Source organism: Gossypium hirsutum, chromosome A01 (genome assembly GCF_007990345.1).
Source record: "Gossypium hirsutum isolate 1008001.06 chromosome A01, Gossypium_hirsutum_v2.1, whole genome shotgun sequence".
Classification (NCBI taxonomy): Eukaryota; Viridiplantae; Streptophyta; class Magnoliopsida; order Malvales; family Malvaceae; genus Gossypium; species Gossypium hirsutum.
Window position 1 is genome coordinate 62800974 of NC_053424.1, and position 10203 is coordinate 62811176.

Here is a 10203-nt window from a genome sequence, read left to right on the forward strand (position 1 = left end):
GATGTCTCCCAAGTCACCTTCCGGGTAGGGTCCCTTTTCCAATCATCAATTGGAGGCTCATCCTCGTGGTTTTGGACAATTTTGGCACCAGAATTTTGCTTCCCGCGGCGATGAACGTTGCATTAATAAATTCCAAAGATCGAAATAAGCATTTGATTGCCTCGTCATCTGTCTCCAAATAGGGTGATTATTGCTCACAGTTGCAATAATATCCTCCTCAGCCTTGATCGTTATCAACCTCCCCTCCGATACTAGCTTCAATTTTTGACGCAACGAGGAAGGCACTGCCCCAGCTGAATGTATCCAGGGCCTCCCCAACAAACAATTGTATGAGGGCTTGATATCCATTACAAGGAAATCCACCTCATACGAGTTTGGCCCAATCTGAAGAGGTACCTCGATTCTGCCCATCACCTTTCTCTCCGTGCCATCGAATGCCTTCACGATGTTCTAGCACTTCTTCATGTAAGAGCTGTCTATAGGTAATCTATTCAGCGTGGTCAATGGCAGGACGTTCAAAGCAGATCCATTGTCAACCAGTACACCTGGCAGCGTATATCCTTTACAGCGTGTGGTGATATGCAGAGCTTTAGTCGACCCCATGCCCCCGAGTGGTATCTCGTTGTCATTAAAAAAGATATAATTGTCGGCACTTATGTTGCTCACCAAACGGTCCAGCTTGTTAATGGAGATATTATTGGCAACATATGTCTCGTTTAAGACCTTCATTAGCGCGCTACAATGAACTTCCGAGCTTAGAAGTAAGGCCAGCACCGAGATACGGGCTAGTTGTTTACGTAACTGTTCTACCACACTGTATTCGCTATGCTTTAATAATTTTAGAAACTCCTTGGCCTCCTCTTCATTAACTGGCTCGTTAACAAGTTTGGTTGCTTTTCCCCTCATTTTCTCGACCACCTGGGCTTTTCCTTTTGTGGGCTGTGCCTCCTCATTCGATGTATCATAACATCTCCCGCGATTTGTATAGGAACCCTTGTCTTGATCCCCTCTTGAAGCATCAACCGAGCTCTCCTTTCCGGTATTGTTACACTACAATCATAATTCTATGGGACCTTTTTGTTGTCTTTATAGGGGAAGACTGTAGGTCTTTGGATTATGACCCTTGGTGGCATTTGAACTCTAGCTTCATTATTTTTGGGTCTCGATATGATAACCACAGGATAGTTGGTCATTTGATTCTGCCCAGCTGATCCACCCTCTAACGCACATATATCTCCCTCTGCGGGGTTTTTGGATTCTTCATAAAACTCAATTTCCTTATTGTTCATCATGTTTTGCACTAAGGCTTTGAACTCCACGCAATCTTGGATTTCATGCCCCACCTCGTCGTGAAACTCACAGTAGTTCCTCTCTTCTTCGGATTCTTCCCTCGAATCTAACGCGATCAATCCTCTCTTGGCCGTCTCCTTCCATACTCGCCTCAATGGGGTCTTGACTCCTGCCACCTCATACTTGGTCTTCTTGTTCAAGCCTTCACTTATCCCATTCACTCCTTGGTCGGTATGATTGGGGAGTGGGTTTCCTGCTACATTGGGCGTGGCTGGGTCGTCAAATCTCACGATCCCCATCTTAATGAGTCTTTCGACTAATTTCTTAAACGCAGTGTAGTTTTCGATAGAGTGCCTGGTGATTCCCGTGTGGTTTTCACATTGGGCATTTGTGTCATACCATTTGGGATACGGCGGCTGCAGTAGCTTAAGGTAGAAAGGGGACACCATATGAGCGTTGAACAGGTTCTGGTACAACTCCCTTTACGTCATGGGTATAGGGGTGAATTGTGGCGTTTCTGTGTTCTCCCTTGTGTTGGATTCTTGTCTTAGAGAGCTTTGCTGATTGGTGGTCACCGTCTTGGGTTGATTTATGGTGAATGACTTGGACTAACCTTTTTTAGATGTGCTCGTGTTGTTCACTTCATTGTCTCTTTTCCTCGGGGCCGACTTTCTGGCACTCTCTCCTGATTCTATCTTGCCGCTCCTCATAGCATTTTCGATCATTTCCCCCGTCATCATTATGTCGGAGAATCTTTTTGTGGCACTTCCTAACATATGGGTGATAAAAGGGGCTTTCAAGGTGTTGATAAAGAGCACTGTCGTCTCTTTTTCTAGAAGCGGTGGCTGAACTTGTATGGCCACTTCTCTCCACCTTTGTGCATACTGTCTGAAGCTTTCATTTGACTTTTTCTCCATATTCTAGAGAGTGATTCTGTCGGGAGTCATGTCCGTCACATGGTTGTATTGTTTCATAAAGGCCTAAGCCAGGTCCTTGCATGAGTTAATTTTAGAGCGGCTTAATTTGTTATACCACTTAGACGCCACCCCGACTAGACTATCTTGAAAGCAATGGATTAACAGCTGGTCGTTGTTAACATATCCCATCATTCACATGCAGGACATACTGATGTGGGCTTCAGGGCAGCTTGTTCCATTGTATTTCTCAAATTCGAGCATTTTGAATTTAGGGGGAATGACTAAATCTGGGACCAGACTCAAGTCCTTGGCATCAATCCCTTGATGATAATCCACGCTCTCCATGGCTTTGAATTTCTCCTCGAACCATCTACACCGTTCTTCCAATTGTTTTTACGAATCTATCCTTGCTTTTTCTTCTTCAGCAATTTCATCCAAATCAGGAACGGGCGGATAGTTCGGGTTGTTGACAAAGTTAGAGCCTGAGCCGGTTTGGAAATTCATCGGTATTGAAGTTTTTCCTTTTCTCTACTTCTCAACCTCTGACCTCTGAACATCAGCGTCAACCTTAAGTGCATCTTCTCTTCCTCCAATTGTTCGATCTTTTTCCCAAGCTCCAAACTCTTCTTCTCGAATCTTGCCTTATATTTTCCAATCCTGATGGGGTGACTTCTAATTGTTCTTCGATAGGTTGAGCATTCTCCAAGCTTGGCCTAGGAATATTATCATTAATCTTCTTCTTAAACCACTCGCTATACTCGGGCGTTACCATGGAACCGACGACTAATCTCTTCATCCAACAAGTTTGCTTCCAAGCATCCGATAACTCCCGAACTCTCTTCTTATAATGAGCACCCCTAAAAGAGAATTCACTCTGAGCAAGTCCATAGGTCGTGGGTACAAACTGCCTCGACTTATATTGCCTCAAGGCTATCAACGGAGTATACCCGGTAGCTCCCCAAATTCCTAACAATGGCACCCAATCGAAGTTACCACATCGGTACATGATCTCATTAGGAACCATCCAGTAAGCTCTCCACTCGATATCCCCCTTCTTGAGGTTTTGAAGAATGTCCATCCACTTCTCCTCCGAGATATCCTCTCTCCTCTGTATAGCTGCCTCTTCTTTCAATGGAGAATAACCCTCGAAAAAGACTCGATAGGAAACTTTGTCTACTTTCCAAAAGTGCTCGTGAAACCATGCCATCAACAACTGTGCACATCCAATAAACTGCCCCTCGCCCGCCTTCCAACATAAGCTCAAAGATCTGAATGTTTCTGCCAATACCGCCGGTACCGGTGTGATTCCCTTTTCAAGCCGATCGAACAAGTCAATAACCGCTTCGTCCACGTGCCTCAAAGGCTTAGGAAAAATCACTAATCCGTAGATACTTAAGGCAAATATATCGACTCTCTTTCTTTCATCTGGATGCGTCAAGATCAGATCTCACAAATTCTCCCAAGGGATACATTTGTTATCTCCCTTTTGCTGAATCCGAGCAGTGAACCAAGGCTCGCTCATCCCAAAAATGCTCATCAGCTTTTTCACGAAAGTCTGACTATTAAAAACTCGGGCATAAGTCTTCCAGACCTGAATCTTTGGACACCTTAGCAGCGTAGTGTATTCCTCCATGGTAGGTACCAAATCCACTTCTCCACAAGTGAAACACTTGTACGCAGAATTCCAAAACTGCACCAAGGCTCGGAACAAATGCTTATCCATTCTAGTGTCTAACAGGTAGGATATGTCACCATAGCTTTGGTAAAACAATTGCTTGATCCCTTCATCCCAACTAGCCCAAATGTCTTTCAACTCTTGCAACTCATTCTGTACTACATTGACGCGAGTGAAATCCTGCAGCTCCGATACATACCCTTCTGCCAAGCTATCCCCTCTCTCTGATTGTAGCCTCTCCGACCATGCACGAACGACCGCGTTATCCTCGACTTTCCTAAGAAATTCATTGTCCATGTCAAACTTTCTAACTTAGTAATTAAATACGGATTAACACCTCCTTTAGTATACAATGTCATGCAAAAAAGATAATCAAAACAAAGCACCAGTTAGTACCAAATAATAGTGATAGAATGCAAGCATATAAACAATAATTATAACGCATATACGGGTAAGTATTAAGGCTCGACGCGGCTTCACCTAAGGATAGCTCCTAAGGTTCACTATATGTGGTTTAGTTCTAGGGATAAGGTACCCGAACCAACAGATTCCTCAATCCTCACCCATTATAGGCTCATATAGATCGAGTTCGGTTCGGGGGGATACATTTCCCTATGACCATGCGGAGAAGAAAATCTCACGAAATCATAGATACGGATCTACCCCGGAAGCAATCCACAAGCCCATGCGAAGGTAAAACCTCACGAAAGTGAAGTTTCTGACACTCACTTAGAAGGTGTGACCACAGTGGTCATGAAATGAAATGCAGCATTATTCTACAAGACCCACACCGAAACAATCATACAATCAAATGCAATCGAAAGACACGTGATTTTTAAAACAAATTTTGATTTTTGACAAAAGGACAGCAAATAAACGATTTTATGGCTCGACTTTCTAGCGTCCCTAGTGGAGTCGCCAAGCTGTCGAAACCACCCCTTTATATTTAAACTTTTATTATTTAAATGAGAAAAAAAAGTGGGGGAATCGACTTTTGAAAAATAGCAATATGGAGTCACCACCAATCTCTTTATTTTGGTGTGATCGAATCCCCTAAGAATTTGGTTATTTTAATAAAACATTTTCGGTTTACCAAAACACCGATTATGGTCTACGAAAATTTTAGAAAACGGGCTCAGGAGTTGATTATATATGAGGAAGGGTTAGCACCCTTACTACGCCCAAAATTGGTACCAAAGCAATTAAATACTGTCCTTATGTCTGAAATTGAAAATGTTTTTGAAATGTGGTTCCCTTTTTTATAACATTTGAATAACCCGAGTTGATTGTCAAAAATCTTCTTGTTTCGACGACCAAAAATTTAAAACTTGAAAATTACAAGAGAATGCTCAACTATTTACTCCAACGAAAAATCAAAACCCAGCACAGTAGGGTACGATTCCTCGAATTTCCAAACATTGACCATTGCCTTACCTTATAAAATACGTGCGAAATTTCGAGGAGATATTTGATTATTTTGGACAACTGAAAAAGCGTAGCCCAGCACGATAGGGCTCGATTCTCAAATCGCCAAACATCGAACATAGCCTTTATTTTGAAAGATTTTAGAAAATGTGAGTGAAATTCCGGAAGGATCTTTAATTGTTTTGGACCAATGAAAAGGCACAACCCAGCACGATAGGGCACGATTCTCAAATCGCCAAACAATTGACATCGCCTTCGTTTTAAAATGTTTTCTAAAAAATGAGTGAAAGCCTAAAGGAATAGTCGATTGTTTCGACCAAACGAGAAATCATAACCCAGCATGGTAGGGCATGATTCCCGAATCGTCAAACACCAAATATTGCCTTCATTTTAAATGATTTTTTTTAGAATATACGAGTGAAATTTTGAGGGGATATTTGATTATTTTAAGCAAATGAGAAATTCGCAACCCAACACGTTAGGGCACAATTCCACGAGTTGCCAAATATCGCACATCGCCTTCGTTTAAGGGATTTTAAAAGACATGAGTGGAATTTGAAGTGATATTCGATTATTTTGAGCAAACGCGAAATTGCAACCCAACACGTTAGGGTACGATTCCATGAATTGCCAAATATCGAATCTCGTCTTCGTTTTAAGGACATCTTTTTAAAAATGTGAAACTAGTTTAAGACGCATTAATAGAATGGAATTAATCATGAAATTCGGATTTTATAAAACCACATTTCGAAAATCAAATGAAAATGATGAGACGAGATAATAGACGCATATGGGATACCATACTTGATAAATGAGAATACTAACCAACCAAGAAAATGAGCAATTAAAAATAATTAGCTTGAAAATATAACTTAACCTCAATCACGCATGGAGAACAATTAACATGGCAATAATGAATAAATAAAATGCAACGACGGCATACATGGCATAATAAAATTATTAGAGGCATAAAATAAAATGCAATTCGAAGAAGCAATATGGTATGAGATTATTGTAAAACAATGACAACCTTTATCTGCACATGCAATCATTAAAATATGTTGTAGAATGAATATTTTTAAAATACATAATGTATGAGTTGACAAATTTGCATAAAAATATGAATATATAATTATTGAAGTAGATATTATAAAAAATAATTTTAAATCGAGTCACGTGCAAAACATTTTAAAAAACGAATTTATTCGAAAATTGACAAAGCAAATAATAACTTGAGTAACATATAATATGAAAGGATAATAAAATACGTGATGAGATATAATACACAAAATAGATTTACAAAACATATATACATATAAATCTAAAAGCAAATACATGCAAAATAACATTTAAATATTATGTATAGGGCTAAATTAATTTTATTATAAATTAAACAATAGATTTAAAAACATGCTGATGAGTAAAAATATATATATATACATATGTAAAACGTATAGGTTTAGAAATATATATAGATGAAACATGGTCATTAATGTACACATACTTATGATAATAGTGATTTAAAAGATGCATTATGTAGGGTTATATAATAAAGTACAAGAATGAATTAAAAAGACATATGAATGAAATAATATAAGATTAACAATATATGCATATATGAAATAAAATTAACTCTAATATAAGGTAAAAATATACGTTTATGACAGCGTGAAAGGAATAAACATTCAAAGTATATGAAATATGATATTAACATTACACGAAAAAAAAATTACAATAAAAAAAGGTAACAATTTCTAAAGACATTTAAAGAATACAAATAACTGATTAGAAATAAAATGGATTATAAAATGACTAAAACTTAATTAAAAAAATAAACTAAAATAGAGGGGATAATTCGAATATAAAATAAATAGAAATGATAATAGGGACCAGTATGCCATGCGTGCAAGTGCGTGGGGACTTAAACTGGAAATAACCCAGTTCCCCAAAACGCAGTGTTTAGGCTTGGACCCCTTTGCAGACAAACATAGATTTCGGGGCTAAATTAAAAGGAATAAATAAAACAAAAGGAATGCATTCGAATGGCCACACAGGGAGGAGGGACCTAGCTTACAAATAATCCCTCACCGCAGAAAAGCACGTGGGTCATCGGGTTTGGAATCAAATCGGGTCGGTCTTTGATGTCAATACGACACCGTTTGAGGTCTTATAAAAGGGCCCTTTTAGCCCACTCAGCCGAACCCTAGCCTCCAATCTTCTCCTCAGCCATAACCTGCGTTTTCTCCTTCCAAGAGACCAGCCCGCCGCAAGGTATGGAGACCGACGCTCGCAGGTTTCGAAACATGGTTTCTTTCAGCCACCGGGTTCCCTTCAAACCCCGATTTCGACGAAGCTAAAGGGAATCCGCGGCTCAATCTCAAGGTAAGTCCCCTTTTTCCTTTCTTTTTTTTTTTGAATGTAAAAATGATAAAAATAAAAACGGAGGAAATAACAAATAGAATCGAGGAACAAAGATCACCTTCTCAAGAAGTGACTCTCTGATTTTTAAGCAAACTGTATTGTGTATGTATTGTGTGTTTGTATTCTCTGTGAATGTACGTTACAACTGATGAAATCCCCTGGCTTTATAGCTGAATCGGGTAAAAGAAAAATGAAAAAATGGAAATACAATATTCCTCGTTGTTTTTTGTCTGTTTTTGCTACGTGGTTGTTCCTTTCTTCACAGGTACAGGTGTGCGTCGGCGTACGGGGTGTGGCGCCAGGAGGCTGAGGCATACGGAGGCATGGAGCTACCGTTCAGTTGCTGTTGCAGCGCAGGAGAAAGGGGGTGGCTTAGGGTTTGTCTGGGTTTAATGTTCTGGGCCTATTGGGCCCTGTAAATTGTAATTTTGGGTTTGTAATATTTTGGGTTTAAAATTGGGTTATGTAACTTGGACTGATGGACTTTTATTGGACTGTTAATAAAACTTGGGTTTTAAATTTATTTATTTATTTATTTATTTTTACTATTTAGTTTGAGGCTAATGGGCCGGGCGAATTTGGCCCGCTACAACGTCATTAGAAAAATAGGGGCACACGGCCAAGTCACATGCCCGTATGCTAAGGTCGTGTCCTTCACACGGCCGCGTCTCTACCCGTGTGTTTACTACTAGGCATTCTATTTTACCTAATTAGGGTGTAGGGGACACACGGCCAGATCACACGCCCATAGGGTTGATCGTGTGTCACACACGACCTAGACACGTGCCTGTGTGTCTACCCGTGTAGACAAATACAAGGCTATTTTCCAAGCCAATTGCTACCCTTATTTGCAGAAACACATACATGACTTAAAGGGCACTTAACATGGCATAATTGAGCACTTAAAACATACACAAACAAGACATGATCATGATCATTCCATCTTTACAAATACATGCATAAAACTTCATACTTTTTCAAGCCAAATTTATAAATTTGCATGCACTAAAAGTTGAAGTTTACTTCCATTTAACATACTCATGTCTTAGTTATTATCATGACACTCACTCACAATTCCATCATCAAACATCCATAGTCACATTAACAATTCATCCATGCCAAACAATTTTAATCACACCATGTATGACCTTGGCACATGCATGCATATATGAATATGTTCACAACCAAATAATCAATATGAACCATATCTCATGGCCATATACAAAATGAATCACCAAATCACTATAAGCCAACACACTTGGCCAAATTAATAATGACATAATTAATCAAAAGACGAAGTCCCTATACATGCCATAAACTTAAAATACTTGTGTTCACTTATACCCAAATGATAGCTTGATAGTGTGATGGCATCTTCGTCAATCTTCAATCCGAGTTAGCTAATTTAACCTATAAGACATGGGAAAGGAAGAGGGTAAGCTATATAGCTTAGTAAGTCCATATGAAAATAATGAGCAACTCATGTTAGTCATATACTATGCTTGACAATATAAGCACATGTTAATATAAAAATAGCTATAAATCTCAAGGTTGTAATATAACCTATTCACATGTTTACTTGCTTTTTATTTATCAAAATAATTTAACATTACTCGACTTTCAATCTAATAGCCATAATTTCTCCATTCAAGCATGTTTCATAATTAGCAAATCATTTTAAACATTTTAGAAAAAGTACACGTTACTTATGTATATGCATGTTTTCATGCATAGAGCCCAACATATTTCAAATTGTAATAACTATTTCTTTCCAAATTGTAACACCCCAAACCAGACCTGGACATTATGGCTGAATTTGGTAATGTCACATTGAATTATTTTTCGTAAAGCGTGAAATCGTTTGAAAAGCCCAATGTTTAGTTAGCCTCTTTGTGTGAACTAGAAAATGATTTTAAAATTTGCGTCACTATCAAAAAGTATTCACTTTAAAACTTTTTAATTAAAAAATCACATTTATCGCAGAAGCTTTTGAAATGGTTTTGCATATTCGTGGTATTTTGGTAAATCATGCGTATCTTTTGAAAATTCGCATCCTACTACTAGAAGATTTAAATAAAAAATAAATAAACCCAAAAAATTTTAAAAATTATAGAGGCCTTATTATATATTGAAACCCAAAATAAAATCTTAATTATATTATTAAAAAAAACTTCGGCGAGTTGCCACTTCTGAGTCCTTTGTCGCCTCGTTTCGTCTAAGCCTGGGATTTCCTACACAGTTAACAGATGGGTGAGTTTACGAAACCTTAGTGTGTGAAATCCCATAAAAGCATACAATCAAATTAAACCCAATTTAGGCATAAGCCCTCATTTCAGTTAGGGGCCTTAGCCCTTCTTTCAGTAGCAGTAACAGTCTGGGCCTGAGCCCATTACAGAATCAGTGGCATTCTGGGCCTTAGCCCATTTCAGTATAGTATGCAAACATAGAATCCTACCCAAGCCATCCACTACACAC

At 38.7% G+C, this 10203-nt stretch overlaps 1 protein-coding gene across 1 annotated transcript; it reads left to right on the plus strand.

Annotated features, from left to right (window-relative positions):
- Positions 1-7183: 7183 nt before the first annotated feature.
- On the plus strand, positions 7184-8251 carry LOC121214068 (uncharacterized). Its single transcript, XM_041087824.1, has 3 exons — positions 7184-7216; positions 7484-7689; positions 7994-8251. The coding sequence occupies exons 1-3, from the start codon at positions 7184-7186 to the stop codon at positions 8145-8147; spliced, it is 393 nt and encodes a 130-aa protein (XP_040943758.1). The 3' UTR covers positions 8148-8251.
- The last annotated feature ends 1952 nt before the right edge of the window (positions 8252-10203 follow it).

Excerpts from the sequence above, each read along its gene's own strand:
- LOC121214068 (XM_041087824.1), top strand. The coding sequence starts at position 7,184 with ATGATAATAGGGACCAGTATGCCATGCGTGCAA. Across the intron at positions 7,217-7,483 it reads CCAGTATGCCATGCGTGCAA|GGCCCTTTTAGCCCACTCAG; the intron begins GTGCGTGGGGAC and ends GTCTTATAAAAG. Across the intron at positions 7,690-7,993 it reads ATCCGCGGCTCAATCTCAAG|GTACAGGTGTGCGTCGGCGT; the intron begins GTAAGTCCCCTT and ends CTTTCTTCACAG.